A 27,098-nucleotide genomic window follows, 5' to 3' on the forward strand; every position below is an offset into this window, starting at 1 on the left:
TATGTGAGGATGCAGAAGCTTGTGTTTGACACAATCATGAGCAGCACGGGTGCAACACAGGGTACGGTCCTGGCTTCCTTCATGTTCACACTCTACAACTCTGACCTCAGCTGCTGCTCACAGAGTCAGGTGTGTGGTGGACAGGTTTGCGGAGTGGTGTGGACTAAACCACCGGCAACTCAATGCAAAAAAGATGAAGGAGTCGGTGGTGGACTTTAGGAAATGGAGGACCAGTCCAAACCCCATCTCTATCAATGGGACTGATGTGGACATTGTGGGCAAGTACAAGTACCTCGGCGTTCACATATAGACAATAAATTAGACTGGACTACGAACACAGATGCCAAATACAAGAAAGCTCAGGGTCGCGTGTTCTTTCTCAGGAGACTCAGGTCTTTCAACATCTACAGAGCCATGCTGCAGATGTTTTAATCACACTATGGTGTCCACCATCATCTTCTACACTGTCAGGTGATGGGGCAGTAGGCTGAAGGCAGTCGCGCTAACAGACTAAATAAGTTAATCAGGAAAGCTCGCCGTAGACTGAGACCACTGAGGATCACCACAGAACGCCACAGAAGGTCTTTCTTACCTGTAGCCATCAAACTTTATAACTCCTCCCCTTTCTGCAAGAAGGAAACCTGACAGTGATGAAATCAATATCATGTTTCGAGTGAATGGATGCAATACTGGAGCCTTCCGGCTCCACAATTTCATCCAAGATTGATTCTATTCTATTTACAGAAGGCCAACTACTCATCAGGCATGGGAATAGTAATATTAGTGTTTTGGAACAGCCTCTCCCACCCCACCCCAGCTATTATTTTGCTATTGGATGTTTTGGTGCGAGGGTTTGGCAACAGGATACTTATCGTGCTTTGATTGATATGAACAGGGAAGGAAGTATGGTGTTTCCAAGGAGGCATCTAGCCAGTTTGGGGCTAAAATATGTCCTTTACATTTCCTAACTTGTTGTTTGTCATGAAAAACAAGCAACAGGACGGTAACATTTCAGTTCAGCCATTGATGACAGGAGCTAGATTTTAAGTTGGATTTATTTTTTACCTATCTGTGATGGTTTATCCCAAATAACCTGTTTGCTTTGAATTTAAGGGGTAAATTGAACTTTAATTTTACCTTTAATTTCTCCGATGTGTCCTGAGCCCATGGCCAAAAGTTTATCCTTCCAGTCCTTTGACAAGAGCCTCTCAATACTGGGGACTTCTGCTTAGATGAAGAACAGAGAGAGAGAGAGAGAGAGAGAGAGAGAGAGAGAGAGAGAGAGAGAGAGAGAGAGAGAGAGAGAGAGAGAGAGAGAGAGAGAGAGAGAGAGAGAGAGAGAGAGAGAGAGAGAGAGAGAGAGAGAGAGAGATTCAGTTGGCAGGCCTACATGACAATGAAGCTCATTTAAAGTCCATTTGCAGTAATAAAGGCAGCAGCAGCTTAGACTAATGGCTGCATCAGCAGGAGAGAGAGGGAGAGAAAGGAGGAAAAAGAGAAGCTGAGACTCAAAAGAGAGGAAATCTAAAGAACAAATACAAGTGAGCAAAAGGGAAAGAGTGAGAGAGCCAACACAAGATAAAGCGAGACACAAGTGGAGCGTAGAGAGAGAAAAAGAGCGAGGTTTTTTCCCTCTCACCTGCTGCTAGAGAATCATTAGCCCTGTGGGCCCGGAGACAAAGAGGGCCTTAATGCACCCACCACAATGGGCATATTATCAGCTACTGCTTTGTTTTCAACACACACTCCACAGACCCTCACGCACAAACACACACACGCATGCACGCACACGCACACAGCTCTGCACAGCCACACACATGCAGAAATAAAATCGTATGGTCTCATCCATACATGCATTCGCATTCACACAATGTAAGAGAAATGGAAATGTCAAACAAGAAAAAGCAAACATACAAAGACATACACATGACTAAATAAGTGTACATTGGTACAACTTATGCAGGAGGCACACACATATTGGCATCCCGCAAGTCATGGCTAACTATAATTATTATTATAAATAACTGATATCACAAAGCACGAAGGAAAAAAAAAAACAGTTAGAGCTGGAGAAGAACACCAAGTATGGTGAGAGTGACAACAATAAACAGAAAGAGAAATGGAGGATTTTATTTACTGTAAGCCTTCTGCACTTTGATGCAAGTTCTTAGTTTGGAAAGAGGTTTTACACTTTGAACAAGAAGATTAACCTTGTCAGCCAATGTAAACAGACACACTTGAATTCAAACAGCCACAAAACAGATACCTGCATGCTCAAGACATATGTGCCAGTATATCAGTGCTTGCACAGATGAAAATACACTAGCAACTGCTGACAGCAAGAAAAAGGTCGTTTATCCTGAGATTTTTTTTTTCGGCATAATCTGGAATGACAAGGGATTTTTAGGGGGAAAAAAATCTTAATACTACTGGTATGAAACATCTTGCTAGTAAAATAGCCACATTCAAATACAACCAATCGCAAAAATTAAAATGCAAGTAAGCAAGAGGGCAGTTTGGTGTGTTTTGGTAAACCATGTCACAAGTCTTTCCAAGTAAGACCTGAGCACACAAATGTACACACATGCACATCGTTTTAGAAAGTTAGAGAAAACCTTCACCTGGGAAATGTAAACCCAAGAGAAGAAAATGCATGCCCTATTGAATATTATAGGGACAGTTAATAACATGCATGATAAAAGATCAACGCGGAACCTCGTGGTATTTCTTCTCTTTCTGATTTTTTTCTTGGATTGTTTCTCTGTTGTCATTTGAAATTCAGCTTATTTCTTGACTACAATGAGTGGCCAGTCTATGTTTAACAGAGGCACTGTGTCATTGTGAGTTCTGTGAGAAGCCACTGTGGCTTTCTGTGGCTAGGAAAGCATACCAAAACTAGATTGAATAGACACAAGAAATAGATAATTCATGGAAATAAAAGTGAGGCAAGAAATATGAAAAGATAGAAGATGTAAGAGTGTTGTCCTGCATTATTTTCTCCCATGACAGCTGTCTTACTATCACACAACAGGTGCTATTAGCCCTTGGCGCAACCTCGCTCTCCCTTTTTCTCCCTCTGTCTCATTTCTGCCTCCAGCCCCCTTGCCCTCAACAATGCCTGGGGCTTTTAAGCCAAAGAGCTTTGACAAGTGAGAGGGAGCGACAAATGGCAGTGTTGCCTGTTCTTTTTTCCCCTGCATCCCCTCTCTGTCTCTAGTCCTAGTTATTATTTTTATTTATTAACAGGGCTGCAACCATTGTCCCTTGTGACATGCTAGGGCCACTTAAACTATTAATAAAAGCCAAAAGGCTCCATAGTGCAGTATATGGCAAAATTGGGAGAAAACATGCAGGGGGCGGAAAACAGGAAAGAAAAAAAGAGAAGAGTTTTGAGTTTGAAACATTCCTTTATTCGAACACCGGGATTATACAAGAAACATTCAAGGAAAATGTAAAATACTCATTTTAACTCAATGTCAGTGGCAAGGTGCTCTACTAAAAAAAAGAGAACATCAACTTGCTATTGTTGTTGCCTGAACACAATATGCTTTCCACAGCCCGAGTAAAAATATCCCAGGGTGTCAGTTAATGAAAAGAAATCATATACCAGTTTTAAACAAGTCTTAATCAGTGCTTTTACAATTGTCACCGGATCCTTACTCTTCCCAGTCAGTCAAATGGCTAATTTGGCAGAGGCAGAAAAAAAAAATTGACATACCTGATACCTTATTTTTCTGGAAAACTTCCGACCAAAGACAAATAAATGGACATTAAGGGTGAGCCTCAGATGGAGAAACTGCTAGCCAGCAGTTGCAGTCTGGCCAATTCAAAAAACAAAATTAATGTTTCAGAGTATCAACAAAACACTCCCTGGCACCCCAGGGTCTTGATGTGCTCAAAATTTGTTTGTGGCTATAGCCCCTGCATGATCCTCCATTGGAGGTTACCCATCCAGTTTTCCTGTGGTGGGTTACACAGGGCTCACAAGTGCTCCTTCAGGGAGATGTCTGATCCAAAGAAGTTAAACCACTTCAAGTCATTCACTCTTGATAAAGTTGAAGGTTTAGGACTTGACACATCTGTGGCAGGACGGTCAGTTTAGGGGAACCTCTAGTTCTACTCTCACTTAATGACTCATAGTGGTAACGTTCCATCGGAAACTTCAAGACAGGGTAGGAGGGCAGCACAGATTCTTGACAACCCCCTTAACCACCCTGACAGAGGTGATCGTTCCAGCTTCTTTTAGTGCAACAGGTGACACAACTTTGTGAACCTGAGGCCCATACAAAGAAGACAGAGACCTCAAAAAATATTGGAAAACAAAGGTTCTTCAAACAGCCACTGGCCCATGGTTTCATCATCAACTAGCCTGTATGCTAAGCTGGAAGAACTGAGCTGCAAAATCACTGGCTGCATCAAAAGAAGTTGTCTGTCCAGACAAAAGCATTCAGCCTTCTCCAGAGCCACATTCAAAGTAGCATGCCAGGTTGGCCCACACTCATAATCTGTAGTTTAAAGGCTTCAAATGTCTAATGCAGCCTTGGGGGGGCATGGGCTGGTCTCTCCCTGAGCCAGCCACTTGGCACAGGCCAGTTTCTCCCTAAGCCGGTCCCAAGCCCAGATAAATGCAGAGGGTTGCATCAAGAGGGTTATACGGCATAAAACGTGTACCAAAACCAAACATTGAAATTGAACCTAAGAATCTCATACTGAATCGGTCCACCCGGGTTAACGACGACCGCCAATTGAGCCGATAACCTACAGGGTACCAGTGGAAATTGGGCGACTGTGGGTTGAAGAAGGAGAGGAGAAAGGTGTGTTGGAGGTAAAGAGATAAGAGAAAAAGAAAGAGCCTTGGACTGAGAGTAGGGACTTATTGGGACAATGACAGGAAAAGGTAGAGAGTTGGTTGACATGATGCAGAGAAGGAAGGTGAATATACTGTGTGCCCAGAAGACCAGGTGGAAAGCTAGTAAGGCTAGAAGCTTAGGAGCAGGCTTTCAATTGTACTATCATGATACTGACAAGAGAAATGGAGTAGGAGTTACACTGAAGGAGGAGTTTTTTAGGAACGTTGCCGAGTTGAAAAGAATGTCGGATAGACTTATGAGTTTGAAGCTGGAAATTGAAGGTGTGATGCTCAATGTTGTTAGTTGAGATGCCCTGGAGGTGGGATGTGAGTTAGAAGAGAAGGAGAAGTTCTGGAATGAGTTAGATGAAGTGATGCAGAATATCCCCAGAAATGAGAGAGTGGTAATTGGTGCAGACTTCAATGGACATTGTGGTTAAGGCAATAGAGGGGATGAAGAAGTGATGAGCAAATTTGGTATACAAGATATAAAACGCAGAGGGACAGATGGTGGTAGACTTTGCAGAAAAGATGGAAATGGCTGTTGTGAATACTTTTTCAGAAAAGACAGGAACATAGGGTAACTTATAAGAGCGGAGGTAGGAGCATGCAGGTAGACTACATTTTGTACAGATGAGGTAATCTGAAGGCGATCAGTGACTGCAAAGAAGTGGTTAGATGAGTGTGTAGCCAAACAGTATAGGATGGTGGTTTGTAGGATGACTCTGGTGACTAGAAAGATAAAGAGGGCAAAAGATGAGCAGCGGTGAATGAAGTTTTGGGAGCTGAAAAGGGAGGAGTGTTGTATGATTTTCAGGGAGGAGTTCAGAAGGGCTCTGGGTGGTTACAGGGGTCTTCCAGATGACTGGGCAACTATAGATAATGTGATCAGGGAGACACTTAGGAGAGTATTTGGTGTTTAATTTGGAAGAAAAGTAGATAAGGAGACCAGGTGTTGGAATGAAGAAGCATAGAAGAATATATTGCGAAAGAGCTTAGCAGAGAAGTGGGACATGGAGGGAACTGAAGATAATAGACAGAAGTACAGGGAGATGCAGCACAGAGTTAAAGTAAAGGTAGCAATGGCCAAATAAAGGACGTATGAGGACTTGTATGCTTGGTTGAACACTAAGAATGGAGTGAAATATTGATGCAGGGTAGAAAGAGGAGAGATAGAGATGGAAATGATGTGCAGCAGGTCCAGGTGTTTAAGGAGACAGAAATGTATTGACAGATGCTAGAAGAGTGATGGGAAGATGGAAGGAGGGCTTTGAAGGGCAGATGAATGAGGAAAATGAAAGAGAGCAAAGGGTAGAAGAGGTGGCTATTAAAGTAACAGAGATTAGTAAAGTGAAGTGAGGAAGGCATTGAAAAGGATGAAGATTAGAAAGGCAGTTGGTCCTGATGATATACCTGCAGAGGTATAGAAATGTCTAAGAGAGGCAGCAGTAGAGTTTAGATTATTCAACAGGATCTTAGAAAGTGAGAAGATGCCTGAGGAATGGAGAAGTGTGATTGTGCCAATTTTTTAAGGATAAGGGAGATGTGCAGAATTGCGGTAACTAAAGAGGGATGAAGTTGATGAGCCAGACAATGACGTTATGGAAAAGAGTAGTGGAAACTAGACTGAGAGCAGAAACAGCATTTGTGAGCAGCAGTATGGCTTGATGTCAAGAAAGAGTACTACAGATGCAGTATTTGCTTTTTAGAATGCTTATAGCGAAATACAGATGAGGTCAGCGGGAGCTGTATTGTGACTTTGTAGACCTAGAAAAAGCATCCGACAGGGTGCCGAGTCATATTACGGTATTGTGTGAGGAAGTGTGGAATGGCAGAGAAGTGTATTAGACTGGTGCAGGACACGTATGCTAGCTGTGGGACAGTGGTGAGGTTCACTGTAGGTGTAACAGAGAAGTTCAAGGTGGAGGTGGGACTGCATCAGGGATCAGCTCTGATCCCCTTCTAGTTTGAAGTGGTAATGGACAGGCTGACAGACAAGGTTTGACAGGAATCTTCATGGACAATGATGTTTGCAGAAGAAATTGTGATCTGTAGTGAGACCAGTTAACAGGTTGAGGAAAATCTTGTGAGGTCGAGGTTTGCGCTGGAAAGGAGAGGAATGAAGGTTATTCACAGCAGGATAGAATATATGTGTATGAATGTGAGGAACCCGGGTGGAATAGTGAGGCTTCAGGGAGAGGAGATCAAGAAGATGGACGATTTCATGTACTTGTACATGTACAGGTCAACAGTCTAAAGCAACAGAGTGTGGAAAAGAGGTAAAGAAACTGGTCCAAGCAGGTTGGAATCAGTGGAGAAAAGACTATCAGCCAAAATGAAAGAAAAGGTGTACAAGACAGTGGTGTGACCAGCGATGTATGGTGTAGAAACAGTGACAATGATGAAAATACAGGAAGCAGAGCAGGAGGTTGCAGTGATGAAGATGTTGAGATTCTCTTTGGGAGTGACGAGGGTGGATAGGATCATAAATGAGTCCATTAGAGGGACAGCATATGTTAGATGCTTTGGGGAAAAGGTCAGACAAGCCAGACTGAGATGTTTCGGTCATGTGCAGAGAAGGGATAGTGAATATATTGGTAGACGGATGCTGGAATTGGAGATACCAGCCAAGAGGTCTTGAGGAAGACCAAAGAGAAGATTTATGAACGTAGTGAGAGAGGATATGAAGGTAGTTGGTGTGAGAGAGGAGGATACAGAGAATAGGGTTAGATGGAGAAGGTTGAATAGTTGTGGCAACCCCTGTAGGGAAAAGAGGGAGAAGAAGATGACATTACTTCAAATGTCAGGCCTTGACTTCCCTTTGCTGCTCAGGTCAAATGTTTTTCCAATCAGAAGAATTCCAAGATTTTCCTCTGGGTATCCCCGAATAATATCCCCATTTGACGGTAAAAATGTGACAAGCTTGTACCAGATATTCTAAGCAACCAGATTATCGATGACAGCACTCTTCTTAGGAAAAAAATTGGTGTAGAAACCACCTCATCCTTGACAACAAACCACATACTTTGTCGTACTCTCGCTCCCAGGTTCTGTAGGCGAGAGGCTTAGCCCTAAACACCTTAAAACCATCCCTCCCCTAATTGAGCCAAGCAGGCAGCATCTGACCCAATAGCAGAGCATAATCTTTGCCCAGTTTACCCATGCCAAACTTCTGTGAAACGCCGAACAACAAATGTTTACATTGTTGTGTGAGTTTACTGTTCCCTGTGCTGCTTGCATTTCCCTGCACTATAATCAAAATATGTTTATTATTCTTTATTTATCTGCCACATATATCTAGATGCACTGTAGTTGGAAAAGTAAGAATTCCATTGTACAGGGAAAAGAGAAAGAGAGAAGAGAAGAGAAGCCATGGAGCTACCCAAAGCACTGAGCTGTCCTGAGAAGTGGCAGGCTTGTCTTATTCCTTGCTGAAGAGCAATTGGCTGTACCCGTTTTCACCCTGGAAAACAAATACATGAGGTCAATTCTATCAAAAGCCTTTTCTGTATCTAAAGCAATATCACACACATCAAAAACATTCCTTGTAAGAAATATTTTGTCCATTATTAACCAGTGGATCACACAATAGCTCTTGATCTCTATGATGATTGCAAGCACCTCCTTCAGCCTGTTTGATAATTATATTGTTAGTGCAGAGTGAGGATATAGGGCACCACCTTTCAAGCATAGCCAAATCACCTGTCTTCAGAGGAGAAAGAACTGCTCTTTGGCATAAGCTTGGTAGGGAGTCTGTTTGACTGCAGTTCATTAACACAGCATGGAGGTCAAGACCATTGATGTTCCAAAAATGTTTAAAACAAGTTCACAGGAGGTCCAAAGGGACTCTATTGTATCCCAATGATTAGCTTGAAGCCATCTGCTTAACAGCAGTGGAAAGTTCTGCAAAGGTCAGTTTTTCGTCTAGGACAGTTTGGCTGAGTTGGGGAAGTTCCCACAGCAGATATTTCCTGCTCTTATAGTCATAGTCCACAACCCCTAAAAAAACAAGTATAGAAAGTGCATGAGTCCTCACTATACCTGTGGTCAAGTTGGTTAAATTGCTTCAGAAGTGTGATCCTGCCCACCATGAGCCCCAGTCCATTTCAACCTGCTGAACTGTGTTTGCAAAAAAATACTTCTAGCTTTCTCTGACAGCAAATGACAGAATTATCACTCAGTTTAATCTGCCCCCCCCTCCTAAGAAAAAACAGGTGGCTCTGAAATTTTTTGCACATAAAGGACACACAGACAGGAAAACAGATGACAAAAAAGGAAACAAACAGCAAGAGGAAGAAAAACATGTAAATTCTCATGTTTCTTCAGAGTCCATTTAACAGGTTTGCCATTCATTGACTTACTTAGAAGTGTGATGTATCTCTTTAAATGGTATTGTTTTGTCTCATCGAAAGGATCAAAATTTCCCAGTTTTTTAAGGACGTTGACTGATTTCATTAATTTATCTGAGTCACTAAAGTGATCAGTAATACAAATAAATTTTGGCTTGTGGAGATTCGATCTGTAAAGTCATTAATGTCTACCAGGGAGTAGGAATCATTTGCACAATTTTGTGCTTCAATAAATAGAAGCAGTTTGAACTCAGAACCATACTCCATTTCCCCTCCTTCACATACCTGACATCCCAATTCAACCTTATCCACATTGGATGAATCATTCATAAATTCTGAAACACTATGAAACATTTCTGCTTCAGCTGATCTCAAGGAAAAAAAAAACATTTTTACGTCCTGCGTCTCATTGCATTTGTTTATCATGAGATTCACCATTAATAGGTACCAAAATTACAATCACTAAACCCAAGGTCCAAGGCGCAGAACCCCCAGCATTGAGCATAGCTAAGACAGTAGTACTGATAGCTATGGGTTCAGTGACACATCCTGGTGCAACTGAAGTAGTGCCCTCTGCCACAGAGGAAGCACATGTCACCACTTGCCCGTTATCAATGACAGGATCATTTTTTTGGGTGAACACACAATGTTTCTGCCCCCCATCCCCACATTCAAAGTACTTAAGCTGCCCTGAGCTGACAAAGACCAAAAACCCAAACTCAATGTTCGGAAGCCACTGGCAAATTTTCCAAATTAGGGACACTTGAAATCGTGATAGAAGAACAGACAGAGGTGACATCTATACCAATACATCATAATTGACAACACTGCAAGTTGATTTACTTGGGGTTAATTTTTCAGATACATTAACACAACTCTGTTCATCCAGGATGAATATGTGAAGTTTCCATGTCCTACCCTCTTGGTGACTGCAAGCAGCATTTCTTTGACCAGCACCATACTATCCAGGAGCATTATCCACATGCTATGCTTGAGAGATACAGGGTTCTGCCATACCCAGGCATGTGCCTGGACATACATGCTGACTCAAAAATCATGTATATGTGTGTATTAATAAAAATTGGGGGACAAAAAAACAATTAAAGAGAAAGGAGAGAAAATATTCACCACTTGGTTAAAGTGTGTTTATGTCTGCATGCTCATGGCCTGTAAGAAATGTGAGTGTGTGCCAATGAAAAAATAAAGAACAAATACAAATCCTTAAATTAGAGACTTCTTATGCATTTTTTTTTTAATATATTCTCAAATTTATATCTGATGTCTTGAAAAATGAAAAAAAATTATTAATTAATTGAAAGATGATAATTTGAGACTGGTTCTGGGAAAAGCTGAGGGAGGAGCACTGACAATGACTCTTGATTCATCATCTATTATTTTGACTCATTGACTCAAACAGAGTCAAGCTGCTGTACTATGTCCAAGCCAAAAAAACACTGTACACCTGCTGAGAGACAGAAAGGGAAACAGTGTGGAGTGTGTGTGTGTGTGTTAGTGTGTTTGTGTGTGTTCATAGATACTCATCCAACTTTTGAATACAATGTGTTTTTGGTTTAAAGATTGATGGAGACAGAGAGAGACACAAGACAGCAGTCATTTTTAGTCCAGTCCACTACAACCAACCTCAAAACCAGTGCCAACTAACCCCTCCCCCCATCTCCCCCATCCATCGTTCCTTCCTTCCTTGCTGTCTTTTGCTTAGACCCTTATTCCTGAGTCACCACAAGCAACAAGCTTCATTTTTTCCTATTATATAGTATTTGTCGGGACTGGAAACCCTTGTAGGAAAAAGGAGGAATGGTAATGACAATGTGGTAGAGGAAGGGGGTATGAGGGGAAAGCAAGAGGGGGGTGGAGTAAGAGATGGAATAGGAGGGAGAGCCCAAGCCCTTGGGTGCACAACAAAGGGGCCTCTGTGCCAAACCAGACTCAAGGGGAGGGTGAAGGAGGCGAGTGAAGGCAAGGGGGGGAGGCTACAGGAAAAGGCCCTGGCTGGGGACCTGTTGTCAGCCCTTGCATTCTGAAAACAGGCTCTACATTGACTTGGGCCTTGGCACCAGTGAGAAGACTCCAGTTGGTTGTATGCCACTCCTCTCACCAACTTCTTCTGAACTGAATAAGGTTCAGTATTAAAAATTAATCATACAAGCATTGGTAGATATTCTCTGAGACTATAATCCTAAACAAAGAACAACTGACATCCAGGGTTAGCGAAACACAAAGAATTAGAAAAAAGCAGGGCTGAAATACTTGACAAAATGACCATGACTGTAGTGTACAACAGGGTGGATTTAACTAGGACTTTACATTTAGACTCAAACCAGATTTAGGCTAGGCCTTCCCTTACAGCCAACAAGTAAAGGGGGAAAATTTGCAAGATTTATCCTGTGTAGTCACTATATTTAAGTTGTTATAATGGAAAAGAAAAATAAGACCAATTTAAGCCTATATTTATTTAAATCCTCTTCATACACCAACAGTTCTTTTCAATCTGGTCCTCGCCTCTTATATTGACACTGCCAAGTTGCTCAGTCACAAAATGAAGACACTGATATTTCGATAGGAAACTCATGTTTTGTTGAGCAGGGCCATGTGATTGGACACATTTTTTATTGATTCTTTCTTAATCTTGTCAATTTCTTCCAAAACAGAGATGCATGCCAAAGTATGGGCAGTGTCTTATTTAAAAGGAGAGTGAATAGAGATATGGAAATGAGATACATGAAAAAAAAAAAAAAATTGTCAAGGTCCAGCTCATATCACCAAATCTGCAAGGTTAGCAGCTTAAAGTACCAATTACTGGGTTGCTGTTATGGGGGACAACGCTTGTCAACGGTTGCTGCAATGGCAAGGCCTATGTGTAAACACTGAACTCTACTTTCCATATACTACTTTAGTACTTTAAGACCCTTCCCATTGCTCTCAACATTCCAAAAGGAAGCATAGGGTGAGGGTGAGAAACACAGAATACATACATATCTGTGTGTGTGTCTGTGTGTAGGTGTGTTTTGGCCTTAGTTGTTTATTAGCCTCAGTCTTAGGTCCCAGGATCAACTTCCAAATTCACCTGTCATTGAATGCCACTCAAATTCAGTTGTTACTAACTAACTAACTAACTAACTAACTAACTAACTAACTAACTAACTAACTAACTAACTAACTAACTAACGACACAGCACACAATCGCAACCTCTTAAATCAAGTTTAAAAAGTCTGTCATATTGTCCCACACGTTGTTTGATGACATCAACTTGTGATGTCACCATACGAAGAATAGTAATTTTTTTCCTTATGTAGCAATAAAGGGCATGTGATCCTCCCCTGAAGAACTATGGTAGTCACAGAAGGGTCTTTAAACAAGTTTTGAGGCATGAAGCAACACCCCTGCTAAAGGAAATCCAAATTATATAACTAGCAGGAACCCCTTAAAAGTAACCGGGGATGGAACTCTGAAGTGTAACACAGATTTTTTGCTTTAATCACAAATGCAAGAGAAACTATTAAATAAAAAACAAAAAAGGAATGTTTTGTTTCTTTGGCATTGTATAGAAATCATTACCATCCATTAAATGTGCTGCTATATGAACAGGCCACAGCATATAAAGCAAAAATTTACAAGGGTGTCAGTCAACATTTAATCAATTGAAAATCCCTTTATCTGAATGCAGAGTTCTGCCCTTCACTTCACTCCCTTTCCCTAACAGATGGTGTTGTGGGTGCTTATGTCCAATTTGATTTGAACCAAAACCTGAGCCAATTTTTATACTGGCATGAAATTTCAGCAAGCCAGATCCACACACTGGCAGTCAGAAATAGCAGCGGAGAGGGCACGACATTGTGAAAGAACGATGAAGGGCAAAATCTGGAGCGACATTTGAGAAAGTCACAGAAAAACTTTGCTTGCTGTCTAATTTTTTCTTGTGTGTTTGACTGTGTGTATGTTCTTCCCTCCCCTCTGTTGCATGCCATTTTTGTAATGATCTGGAGAAAGAAGCCACAGAATTTAAATGCTATTTTCTTGAAAGCAAGTGAGAATTGTAACACATAGAAAATCAGTAATTTCCACTTGCTGCTGTAACTGCAACGATAATTATAATTTTAAGTATTACATAAATGTATTAACGACTGTACATAAGATTAAGTGGTGATCCCATTCTGGAGAAACCAAATGTAAAAGACCTGCTACCTATAAATTACCTTATGACGGCCTGCTTAGTGGGCATTCAGACGTATATATAGATACACACATAGATACATATATCCACATGCATGCATGCATATAGTGTCGTCACTCAATATGATTTAAAGGTAAAGGTAAGTTTTGAAACAGGCAAAACGTATAATGTGAACAAGCAAACCAGGTAAATGAGCAAGAATGACTGTGAAATGTAGAGTGGTCTGAGGTCTACATGCAAACTTGGCATGTTAGAAAATTAAGTATGTGGTGTAAGATACAATGTAAACCAATACTAATCAAAATCAAGTAGATATTAACCAATAGTACTTCACTCAACTCAATCAATCAGTTCCCTTCTTAAGATATAAAATTGAAAACATGTTGAAATTCTGCTCACTTAATAGATGGTAATTAATGGTAGTTGAATTGTCTGGAAAGACATCTTTAATGCATGTACATCTCTCACAGTCAAACTAAGGCAAGGCATGTACATCAGTGTGTCTTTGACTTTTAAGCCTGTGTGTATACGTGCATTCGTGCATTCATGAGTGTGTGCATCCATATGTGTCTCAGTGTCTTATACAGTGGCAAAGTTCGCTGTAATGGAAAATGACACTTACAATATGTCTCATGGCAATAACCCTGTTTAGTGTTCTTGTCACTAGTTTACTCAAAGACATACACATACCCAACCACAAATGCATGCAAACATGCACACAAGCATGGTGTGTCTCTGTTACTGCAATGGGCCCCAGGCTATCATTGTCACTGCACTGTTTTATTGCATAATTTTGACTTGACAACAAAAGCGGAGATTGTGCATTGGACCTGATGTGTTTGGAAAGGAATAGACCTCACTACGAGAGAGACGGGGAATACACAAATGTCTATGCGTACGTGTGTGCATTCATGTTGCCCACACACACTCCCTCATAGCATTGCTTTTTCTATTACGAGTTTTGACATTTTTTGTCCGCCTGTCAAAGCAATTGTAGAGACAGAGCAGTAAGACACTCCAAACACACATATACTACTTAACATATTAAACAATTTCCAGTTTTTAAAAAGGAGCCTTAGCATGTTTGTTTCTGTTAAGGCTTTTTTTCTGATGCTTTATGTCTACATATCAGTAGTTTGACTGACTGCTGGTTTGGCTTTAGAGTCCCTTTGCTTTACTGGAGAGTGAGGGCCAGACCAACCAATGCCAGTTATCCAAACACTGTTGACAGGCACAAAGAGATATAAACAGACATGCGCACGCACGCACACAGACACACTCACACACAAGTGCACACACACACACAAGCGCACACAGTCATAAACATACCTACGGTGACTCAAAAATATACAGTGAAGTGTCCATGCTCAGTCTGTTTATGTCTCTTTGAATCTGGATATCAGTCTTTTTTCTTTCTGTCTTTCATCTAAATGTGTGAATGTTTGTTCCATCTGTGTGTTGTTTGGTCCGAGACACTGCATTGTAAACTCTTAAGAAAAGCCTACATTGTCCTGTGTGCTGCTCAAAGATAGGGCGACAGACATGTGAGAGCCATTAGACCAATGGCAACAACAGGGCAAACAGTACTGGAATGCTCTGCTGACAAGTATGTGTGTTCTCATGGTTGTCTGTGCCTCATCTGTAAACCTTTTTTCAACTCACAATGTTTCCCCTGCAAGACCTTTTGTTCGGATGGTTAAAATAAATAAATTTATATAAAAACATTTATATGTTTTCATCAGCAGTGGCTGATGCAGCACATTGAAACAGGTGTACATCTGTAGACAGAAAATGTAGATTATAGGAAGAAAGAAAAGGATACTACAAATATTAGAAGATTACAAATTTTCAATTTTAGTTTTTTTTTTCTCTTTGTAAATGTTTTGTATATTGTATCAACGATAGATTTTAGTGCCTTAGGTTTAAGACCAAATAAGAAACCAAATCATCATTTTGACAACAGTAATTTTATAAATTCTAAGTGAACAAGCAAAACAATACAATATAAGGCCATGTGCTTCAGTTAAATATTATACCCATTGCTGGTTTATTGACCAAGCATTTCAAAATCACAACTGAAACCACATGGATGACCCCTCAATTTGACTGATTTCTAAATTTTATGATTGAATGTGACTGTTTCTAAATTAATACATTACAAAAAGCCCTCACAGGTTTCAGTCTTTACTTATAATTATACACAAACCATGTTATGTAAAATATAATGACTCTGTTTTATTAAACAAATCATAGACAAAGACAAATAATGATGAAACCATATTCCGTATCTTTCAGAACATTCTGCCTGGTTTAAACCATCCTTACTCCTCCTTAGCTACTCCTTGACAAGACACCCATGACTCTGAGTGGGTAATTCTCTTAACAATATTTGGCTCAATGGAGACTGGGGACTTCAGTAGGGTATTATAACCTTGGCCATAACATCAACACAAACTCTCACAGCTCACATGTATGCATAATGACCTCTTTAATATAAGGTGCAATTAAGCCTTAAGGAAGGGGAAGAGTAAGTATTTATTGATGAGTTATTTATGTGTTGGCTGGGTAAAACGAATATTCTGAAGAAACCAAAAAAGAGGGTACAGACAGAGATATGTTGAGCTGAAAAAGGTTGGTGACTGGGGGGCAAGAGCAAAAATTGTGTTGCTTTAGAATTGCAAGCCAAATGTAACAGCAATATTAAAAATTGACTCAATATAGAATACATATTTGAAGAAACAATACTGTGATAAGACTGTATTAAACATCAGATGATGAAATCAAGTCAGTAATTTGTCTTGTCTTCATTCAAAAGACAAAATAGTGCAAAATTTTCATGAATACAGTCCAATATTAAGGTCATTAGGTCCATGAGACTGTAAGAAAAGGTTTAATTCCAGAAAAATAGAACTATTTTCAGAAATGTCATAGTATAATGACAACATTCTTTGAATTTCAACTTTTGTGGATGTTTTTTTTTTTTTTTTTTTTTTAATACTTGTATGTTCAAAAAATACATTAGAGTGTATAAAATAAATTGAATATACTTTGTCTCCCTCGTGGAAAACGTCTTATTTTTCCAAATGGAAATTACCTCCAAGGGGTTGAGAGTAAATGCACTTACACATTATTAATTTGGTGCAGGTCAACATATAAATATGAAATGTAGTGACTGAATTCAGAGATGAATAATTTCCAAATTGCTTTACATGTGACTACAAATGAGTGTCACAACTTGGTGGTAAAATAATTTAGTCCTCAAAACACTCATGTCTAGAAGGACTTCCGCAATCAACTTGTGTAGGAATAAGAATTAAGATAACAGTACACTTGAAGCTATTTCAACAAATATTTGTAAACCACCCGGATGTAAACATTTTCCAAAAAATATCTGGAAAAATAATGAAAAAATAAATAAAAATTTGGGGGCAATCAGTTACTTTAGAAAATTACTTCAGCTGCCTCGGTCAGTGGATAGTAAAAATGACTGTATTAAAGATCACTTTGTATCATGTCATACCTAAAGATTGCCATGTTTTTGAGAATGCAACAGAAACTAATAATGAGGCAACAAACAAGACTGGCATAGAGCAGCTGATTTGCTTTATCAGTACCATAATGAGCCCCTTTGGTTTTTGTGGGCATTTTGTGGGCATTGTTCACATCACCATGTTTTCACACGATTGCTTCTTAGTTTGTTTAGATGTTTTGAATATGTGTGGTTGTGTGTGTGGGTGACAAATTCAACCCAAAACTGACTGACATCTGGCTGTGGCAGTTGTTTTAACAGCTGAGCTGACAACATTAATCTGAACGCACCCAAATCAAAAGGAGACAACACCTGTTCACTGCTCCTGGGCCCAGCCGAGGAAGAGGCAGGGGTAAAGGGAGGGAAGAAGAGAGTTGGAGGGGAAAGCAGTGAAAAGATGCAAGGTTGAGTGATTAGATGCAGGTAAAAAGGGTGATTGCAACAGAAAAGCAGAAGAGGGATGGGAAGGAAAGAATGAGATGCAAGGGGTGAGGTATGAAAAGAAGATAGGGTGTAAAAGAAATAATATAAGGGAGGCAATATTTCACAGCATACAAATAGCTCTTTCCCCCCAACAAAGTGGAAAGGAACAGCGGGCCAAACAAGGAGGGAGGGAAGAAACAAGGGTCAGGGCCAAATGAATGGATGAATGGAAGGGTCCCACTGGGAGAAAAAGGGGATAGTTCACGAGAGGAGAGATGGGGGGGCAATTCATGTGAGGACTGAGACAAAAATGACTGGCTACTAATGGCCACTTTGTTTGCCAAGCAGAGCCAAGGAAAGTGTACAGTGCTGGCAGTGCAGCAGAGGGTGGGGGTGGTAAGGGCAGACCTAGAGATGCTTGTCTCTTAACATCTGGCTCAAATAAGGCTGAGGATTATATAGAGCTCAGGGTCATGACTCCTGAAGCTGACAACATAGACACCAACACTCCATTTGCAGGACACACCCTCTGACCAGTAGGCCACGGGTTAATTCATGATGACCCTGTGGATTCAAAGATTGACACAGTGACTTGCTGACAACACTTGTGGGTGATTTCTCCCTGGTCGACTGAATGGGTTTTTGACGAGCTACACAACTGTGTGACGAGCTGACTGTATGACTGATTTCTTTGACAGTTGACAAACTTTATACCAAAGTATTGCACTCACAAATTATATTCAACTTTACGCAGAACTCGTCAAGTCAGATTTTATTTTTACGGAGTTGTCTTGCGGCACTTTAAATGTCGAAAGATCTGAACCACACCCTTTCAATTATTTACAGGAAACCCAACATCCCCCATGAGTAAGCATTTGGTGACAGTAGCAAAGAAAAACTGCCCTTAACTGGGCAGGAACCTTGGACAGATCCAAGCTTTGTAGGACAGCCTTCTGTCTCAACTGGTTGGGGTAGATAAGGAGAAAGCGTGCAAGGACGGCAGTTACAAAGCAAGACTGTGATAAGAGTCAGGGGTGGTATGAGTGTAGGGAGACCCAGACACAAATGATCTTGTCCTAATAAACAACAGCAGCGCTAACAGCTACACAGTCCTTGTGACATGATACAATAATGGCTTAAATATTCATGAAACAATGATCGTCGTCTGGCAGGATTGCTGCAGTGGATCAAGCCACGCCCCCTGGGAACCTGTGAAATGAGTGAGCCAAGAGACTCTGGAGAAGTGCAAAGCACTGATGAAGGGACATACTGTTCGTGCATGCAGGATAAAAAGTGTGGGAGGAATGAGAGAAGTGAATCATGGGATATCCCTCAGCAAGTAAGGGTCTAGCCTAGCTCTAACCTTGGGCTTTGTCAAAAAGAATGGTTTTAAGCCCATTTTTAAACAGAGCTGCTGTCCGCCCCCCACATTGAGATTGGAGGATCTTTCCGGTGAAGAGGGGCTAGGTAACTAGAGAATGAAGAAGACATTCCTTGAACTTTAATTCCTAAAATTAGGTGGAAATGCACTACCTGATATGCAATAAGATGGTAATGACTGTACATAAACTGCTTTACAGAAATCCAAGAGTTTAATGATATAGGAAAGCAAGACTACAGACTTGCAACTACGATGTCAAACTGTGCTAAGATGATTGTGCTACATTGTACAGAACCATATGTAGATTACACAGTGCGTCTCTGGAACTGCTGAAACCTGCATAGTTCATGATGCAAGTTGTGCCAAATATGGTTTTCAATGTCTAAAACTGATATTTTGTTATAAGCAAAAGTTTTTTTTTTTTCCCTGAGTATCTCATGAATATGGGGAAAAGATACTGCTGAGAATTACTGGTCTGGTTTGCTGGTGGAGTTTCCACTATAATGATTTTCACACAACTCTTCTTCCACTGCAATCAATAACATCTAGTTCAGTAAACTACATCTATAAGACAATCCATGACACCACCCCCACAATGTAATAGTGGAAACAGAATTTGATTGAAAATCACCCTCAGCACTGAAAAAATTAGAAGATATTGAAATTGTGGATTAACTCACCAATTCTTCTTACAAAGGTAAGTTCGTAAATGAAACAAGTTAGCACTTCTTCACCAAAAAAGGAATCAAGGACAATATAAGTATTATCCATTTTGAAACAGCAAAAATGATATCTATCTTTCTATATAAAAGGGAGAATGTAGATGATAGAAGAGGAAAGAAAAACAAATGCAGACAGTTAATAAGAGATGTTCAATCCTGGTCTCCACTGATTTGGTTGTAAGATGCAGTGTTCAGTTACAGTGAATTATTGATAACCGAACACAGGTAACTGCAAATTATTTGTGGCAGGAACCCTTTGTGTACTGCAATCAAATTTACACAAATATAGACCTAAACATCCAAATAATCAATTCATAAACCAATAAAATATAACTTCTGCCTTCCTTGTCATCAGACAACACACACAAATTGTACATACATAAATGACAATTAAACTATGTTTAGGTCAAAGTAGATAGAACTCTTGGCTGATTTATGACCTCTTGGCCTTAGTACTTAAGTAATGCAATGCAAAATGCAGATGCTAATTTATTAAATTAAAAATGTGCATGGTGTGCAAGACGATAAAAAAAATAAGATGATCTGATGGCCAGCAGCAAATTGTACTTGTACTTGTACTTGTAGTCCACTAGAACCTCTTAAAAGTGCTCTTTGTAATTGACATAGTTTAAGTTGACTGGACAGGAGTAGTTTCATACTCCATGATATCATTCTTTATTTACTGTAAGGAATTTCAGATTCCTCTGGTTGAGAGAAATGATTATGAGATTGTGAGATTCTTTGTTTTCATGTACTGTATGCATCCAACTAATATCCAGATTTCTACCCAACTCAATGCTACAGCTGTGAAGCAGCTTCTGTGTATATTTGTTCTTTTAGTTCCTCCATGGGTATTTCAAACATCAATGTTATGCGTTGCACGGGTGTGTTTGACATCACCTGCTGATGTTGGAGCAGTGGAAGGATGAAGTACACTGAGATGGGGGTGAACTGATGGATGGATGAATAAAAGACTGGCTCAATCCAACCACTTTTTCTGGCTTTTTTTCCTCAGTCTTTTGCTCATTCCTTATTCTCAGCTAAATGTATCCACCCTTTCAATTGTCACCTCATTGGAGTGTATGGAGGCGTGAGGGAGTTCCAGCCAATGTGTGCTTGTTGGGCACAATGGACTCGCCTAAGTGCTGTCCTATAAAATGCCTCAGTGCTTTCTAAAAGCAAGCCCTAAGATCTGTCCCTGCCTTGAAAATGGGTGAAGTGCAATGGCTTTCTGTTTGTGTGTGTCTGTGTGTGTGTGTGTGCTTGTGTGTGTGTGTGTGTGTGTGTGTGTCACTAAGTTGGCATTGTTAGTAGGGAAACTGGTGCCTTGGAGCAGTGTGAAGCAAGAAGGAAATTCAGCCATAAAAACACCATTCTGATTGACCTTATGGTTTTGGGCACGGCTGTAAACTGTAAACTGAGTCTGTATCTTCTCTGCTGTTCTCTCCTAGTCATAAAGTAAAGGTGCCTCTCCCACCCTTTTAACACAGCAAGAAAGTATGGTTCCACAGTTCAAGATAAACATCATGGGGGGTAAATACCTTTTAAAGCTTCATCTGCTGATCATTATTTAAGGAGTACCCAGTGTTGTCAACAGATGCACAATTTCCCACAAGCAAATTAACTTCCACTTGCCACGCAGCATGTTGATTCCTCTAATTTTAGGCTACTAGACCATGATGAACAACTCCTGTATTCATATATTCATAGCTTATAGCTTTTCATGCATGTGTGTTTTTGTGTGATTTTTTTGGGGGGGCGTGTGTGAGTGTATTGTATGTATACCTTCTAATGTTCCCCAATAACTCTTCTCCTATTTAGCTTTTGTTAAATGCAAATGGCGCAGAATGAATGAATCACTCTGTCTTGTTTAAGCTGCTATTCTTTCTATTTTTTCTCTCTGTCTTTCTACCTGTGAGCACCACCGGGTTCCTTTTCTCTTTTTACAGCTGATTCTAAAACTGGCTTCAACAGGTGTCACCAGAGTATAAATGTATGTATGAACAGCAGGGGTAACAGATAAGCTAATTGCTTAGCTGACTCCCCACTGGACTCCTGGTAAAAAGAAAGAAAATAAATAAAACATATATCAAGGGCCCATCATTGCATTCTTCCATAGATTTATAAAAGTAATTGCATAGCTATACTATATGTGTGTGCATGTGCAAGTCTATATGGCATACGCATACATGTACAGCTTCATGAATCTCTGTTTAAGTATACCTTAAAGGCAGCGTGTGGCCTATGGAGCAAGACAGGAGATTACTGAGGAGAACGGTCTACTTGTGAAAGATCATTCAAGTTCAGGCTATAGGGGGCAACAAGTGCTCAGTGTTTATGTGTGTGTGTGTGTGTGTGTGTGTGTGTGTGTGTGTGTGTGTGTGTGTGTGTGTGTGTGTGTGTGTGCGCTTCATGTGTTTGTGTGCAAGGATTCTTGTGCTATTGGCCTGCATCCTCAAAATTTTCTCCATGTGTCCCATGTGTTCAACATGTTTATTGTAGTGACCAATTTGTCTTTTGGATCACTTTTTCTCATTTCCCCTTACTATTCTACCCTTTGTATGTTTCTGTATGATTGTTTTCTATTGATCTGCCAAGAAAACACTAAGTCATTTTCAAAGATTTCAAGCCTTTATTCAAATTTTATTCAAACCTGCTGTCTGCTACTAATGGCCTTTGTGAGCCATATAGCCACAATAGCAAGAAAGGCACAGAGAGGGATTTGTATGTCATGTCCCATAAGCCCCCCACCCCCAACCCCTGTTTCCTTCTGCCACTCTTCATCTCTTCTCATCTACCCTTTCTTCACTGGCTCACTTTTCTTTAGTCCTTTATATATTGCTTGGTATGGGGTTTTGTGCCTAAGCATACAAGAGTGTATTCTTGGTCTTCAGACACTCAGGTCTTTTGGTGGCACATTTCATTTGAACATAACTTAGATGATGCTTTGAGGTGGTACACTGAAACACAGTGGGGTGTATATTAAGAAGGCACCACTATATCACACTTCTTCACTTTCCCTTTTTTCTCCTTTCTACACCCATAATTTTGTTCCTCTTCTCTTTTACTACATACTCATCCCTCTCTAAAACTCTGCCATGGATGACTCATAAAGATCCATTATGTTAGAGACAGTTCATAAGGTCCAGTGAAGCAATGAGCAACCCAAAACACACTTCAATTACGGCTCAGCTCAACTACCATTTTTTTTTTTTTTGATTTTTTCCCCTTTCCTGTAAAATGTGCAACAAAAGGCCACTCTATTGTCTGGAATTGAAAACAAAAATAAATGCAAAAAACATCAAGCACTGAGCAGTAGTCTTGACAATTTTGAAAACCACACAGAAAAGCCTAGAAAAATCGTTTAGTGCATCCCTGTCTGGAGCAAAAGCCTGGAGATGGCCAAGGAGGGACAGATTACAAATACACATAATATACATGCATATTTTTCAAGATAAATTCATTATTTTCTATAATGTTTCTATAACATTTTTGCCTTGTCAGTTACACTGCTACAAACAACAATGCTCAAAAAAAAAAGTTTTGAGGGCTTAATGATTGAATGTATTTTGGCATGATTGAGTACCATCACGCATAGCATCGTGTTTCTCTCCAGCACAAAAGATTTATCGAATAATTTTATTTACACAATCTGTTGGTGTATCATTATCACATGATCATTACCCCTTGCACCTGATTGTCACTTAAGACCCAGCCTATGCTAAATGGAATGTAGGATAACTGCATCTCTTTTTTTCTTGGGTCCAACTGATAGCCCAGGAGTTGATTTGAGAATAAAATGCAAGTCTAGTCAAAGCCATGTATCCCTGAGAAATTCTAATGTAGGCCTTTAGCAAAAAGTATACAATCTTTTGTAGTTACCAAGATAAATTACAACATTTTTTAACATTTAAAATGTAAATGAGTCAACCAAAACAATGATGTCAATTTTTTCACACACTAAGACATGCACACTGGAACAAGAACAAGATTTGGTAGGTTGTGACAAATATATAAATTCTGGAGCATAGTGGAGTCAAACAGTTGATCTGTCTGTTAGTAACCTTGAAAATGAAACACTTACCTTTTTGTGTGAAATAGGTTGGGATCATAACATAATAGAGAAAGCAAAATAGTGAGAAAAAAAAACTGTGACAAAAGCAGTGAAGCACAGTCATGAGTAGTAACTGCTTTCACCACTAACCTTCTGGCTCATTCTTGATCATCTCCTCCATCTTGCGTTGTTTCAGTGTGTCCACTACATCTGCCAGGCTCCCTTTGCGTCTATCAGGGGTCCCTAAGGTGCCTATGGCCGAGCCTCCATCACTGTTAGGCCGTCCACCTCCTCCAGCTTCTTCCTTGTTAGGTGAGGTAGCATTGTGTTGGGTGTAAGGACTTAAGGAGCCCCCCTTAGAGTTCTCCTGTTCCTGGAGAGGAAATGGATAAAAAGCTAATCTTATAGATATTAATAAATAAACCTAAAGAAAAATAAAGGAGAGGCCACAGGGAGGCGTTGGCATACCCACTTGTTATCACACTTCTTTTCGTCTTCTCTTGTTCTCTTTATTCTTTCCAACTCCCTTACTAAACGCCCAGTGTGGCCAACTTTCATCCCTAGCCAGTTTTCTGAAGTTAGGGCAGATATTTCTTATTATTCTCTCTAACATCTTTGGGAATCTGTGTTTGACTGACTTGGAGAAACTTAACAGAACAAACAAATGAAAAAAACAAAAAACTCCACACAAAGTCTTTGCCTGCTCAGCTTTGAGAGAAGTCCAATGATACTGCACAAAACCACAGCAAAAGTTTCAGTTATGCTGATTTTGTTTTCCAAACTGTTGGTTTTGAATTTCCAGTCATTTAATTTCAGGAAAATAAGCTTTTGAGCTCTGTCAAATGATCCCAGAGATGAAAGCTTATGAAGAGGTCACAAAAGACAGAACAACAATTAACACAATAACAAAATATATAAAATCAGTCAACTGTGTTTGATCCTAAGCTGCAGTGTATCATTAATGCTCTCGTGAATCTTGCACTGCAATCGAGAGATGTTTTCAAATAAAGTCTGTTATAAAGTCTGGATTTTTAATGGGATATACATTTATCTCCGTATATAACAGACTAGATTATAGCCTGATTTATAATAGAGTATAATCACACATTCATACATTGTCAATACTGCTCATCCTGCACTAAGAGGTGGCACTATGGCTAATCTGAGTTGACATCAGGCAAAAGGGGGGGCATACCCTGGAGAGAACCTCAACATCTTCATCTCTGTGATCTCCAGTGACCTCCAGCTCTCCAGCTCAGCTCATCATTCGCACTCTTTCTACACCATACCACATTCTGGTCTCACCACTGTCTTGTACACCTTTCGTTTCATTCTGGCTGATAGCCCTCTGTCGCATAGTACCCCTGACACTTTTCTCCACCCATTCAAACCTGCTTGAACCTGTCTCTTCACTTTTTTTTCCACACTCTCCATTGCTCTGGACTGCTGACCACAATAACCAGAAATCGCCCATCTTCTTGATCTCCACTCCCTGTAGCCTCACTGTTCCACCTGGGTTCCTCTCATTCACACACAAATATTCTGTCTTGCTGCAACTAACCTTCATTCCTCTCCTTTCCAGAGCGTACATCCACCTGTCAAGATTTTACTCAACCTATTCCATGCTAACATGTGCAAGTGAATATATATGTGTTATTAGTAATAATAAGAACAATCGTGACAACAACAGCAGCAAGAAGATAAAAGTAGCATAATTTAAATGTAAATAGTATAAAAACTGCATGGAAAAGAGCTGCATAAAAGCGAAGATAAAAGCAAATTTGTATTTGCCATAAGAACATTTCAACACTAAGGTGATGTCAAGACTGATTTTAATTGTGTCGCTAGAACCCTACTGAAAGTTGGTGAATGTATGTTCCAAAACAGAAATACATCAGCTCAAGAATCTTATTCCTTGACCCAATAAGACTGCAGTTTATTTGACCAAGTTTCTTGACAGACCTAATGCCACCTCAGCAACAGTGATGCTGAGGGTCATATTGTTAGCTTAGACAGAGAACATATTCTATTTACACATTTCTTTACATTGGTATTTTAGCATGCCCAAATGTTTTACATGACTTAACACACCCCAGGAGATGGCACACGTGTTTGGGTGTGGCTTTATTATAGAAACAACTAATTCTGTTCATTGGGCAGTTAGATCAGCTCTTCGTATACAAGAGGGTCAATGTTTCACACAGTTTCTCTATGGTTTATCTCATAAAGAGTGGCGTGTGCCACATGAGATACCAGCACACATTTTCATTGCCTGTTTTGTCAGTATGCAGGTGTGTGCTTATGTATGACCTGAAGTACATTGAGCCGACATCATTTTCATGTATATAGGTAGAGAGTGTTTTTCCAACCTTTAACTTGCAGGCTGTTGGTTGAAGTGGAACTAAATGCCAAACTTAAAGTATATAATGAGGTCATGTGGACTCCAAATTACTCCTGATTTAGAAGATTTCTGGAGGACAGGCTAACAATTATTTTTATTATTATCGCTACTATTTATGTATTCAAATTCACTCAATAATGAAAAACCCACCTCCTTAACAAACTGACTAAAAAAAGAATGAAGCCTGTCTGTGGGTTTCGACATTTTCAATCACTTTGTCAGAGGACAAACAATCTCCCTTTTCAACAAACCCTTATCAGTCATCAGAAACTCTATTTCACACCGGATATGCCACACAAATCAATAGTTCACTAATTATTGCAGCTACAGTATATGAATGGACAGGAGATGGGTAACAAGGAATTAGATGTGATAGTTGTCTGTATATAATCAAAAGAATTATTAGCAACGGGATTCAATTTGTTACTTTTGAACCTAGTGGATAAGACCTGTGTTTTAATGTGAAAATACATAAAAAACTGTCTCTTCTCCTCTTGATAACTCGAAACGCTCACACATTTCTTCCGTCATTATTCTTTGTTTCTTTCCTATGTTGCCCTCTTCTATTCAGCAGATTAGGGAAAATCACACTTGAAATGAGCAGCTTTATGAGTACACGTTGCATCATCACCAGCACAAGATGCAAATGAAGTCAAACAGAAGGAGATAAAGAGCAAAATTAGTTAGAAGTCAAAGGAAGAAACAGTCGAAGGATGGGGAAAGAGAGTTGATGTTATTAGAGGAAATGAGTAAGAGAGCAAGTTGACAGAAAGAGAGTCAGAAAAAATGATAGGAAAGGAGGCATTATGAAGGCAGCAGTCACACTTATCACATCCCATTTATCTAATCCAATGCCTCCTTAAAAAGACCCTCACTTTCTCACCTAAGGATGAACAAATAAAACAAATAGAATGCAATCATAGTAAAAGGAAGAGTTTTGAAAGAGTGGCATAGAGAAAAAAGAAGTTAGGTTGTCAAATCTACTTGCTATGTTGAAAAAATACCACGGAGCTGGCAACTAACTATGTACAATAATGAAGGTCATAGCCCAATAAAAAGGGATTTAGCTAAGTAATAGCTTGTACATTACAGCTATTGACTCTCTCTCTATGTCTCTCTTTCCCAAAGATGACGAAAACAGTTTTTCAAACCTATCAATCCCCCATGGTATAATACACACTGGAAATTTTAGAAATT

At 39.9% G+C, this 27,098-nt stretch overlaps 1 protein-coding gene across 5 annotated transcripts in view; it reads right to left on the reverse strand.

The window, feature by feature from the left end:
* The window catches only part of sox5 (SRY-box transcription factor 5), an 89,224-nt gene that overhangs the window by 47,581 nt on the left and 14,545 nt on the right, over positions 1 to 27,098 (reverse strand). For all 5 annotated transcript variants that reach the window (XM_086146673.1, XM_086146669.1, XM_086146668.1 and 2 more), the window contains exons 3-4: positions 23,651 to 23,873; positions 1,138 to 1,224 (exon numbers count right to left, since the gene is read on the reverse strand). In XM_086146673.1, coding sequence (XP_086002799.1) covers positions 1,138 to 1,224; positions 23,651 to 23,873 — 310 coding nt within the window. The remainder of the gene's footprint in view (positions 1 to 1,137; positions 1,225 to 23,650; positions 23,874 to 27,098) is intronic.

This window comes from Fistularia commersonii, chromosome 5 (genome assembly GCF_037954325.1).
Source record: "Fistularia commersonii isolate RoL2024-O1a breed Wild chromosome 5, RoL_Fcom_v1.0, whole genome shotgun sequence".
In the NCBI taxonomy this organism is placed as follows: Eukaryota; Metazoa; Chordata; class Actinopteri; order Syngnathiformes; family Fistulariidae; genus Fistularia; species Fistularia commersonii.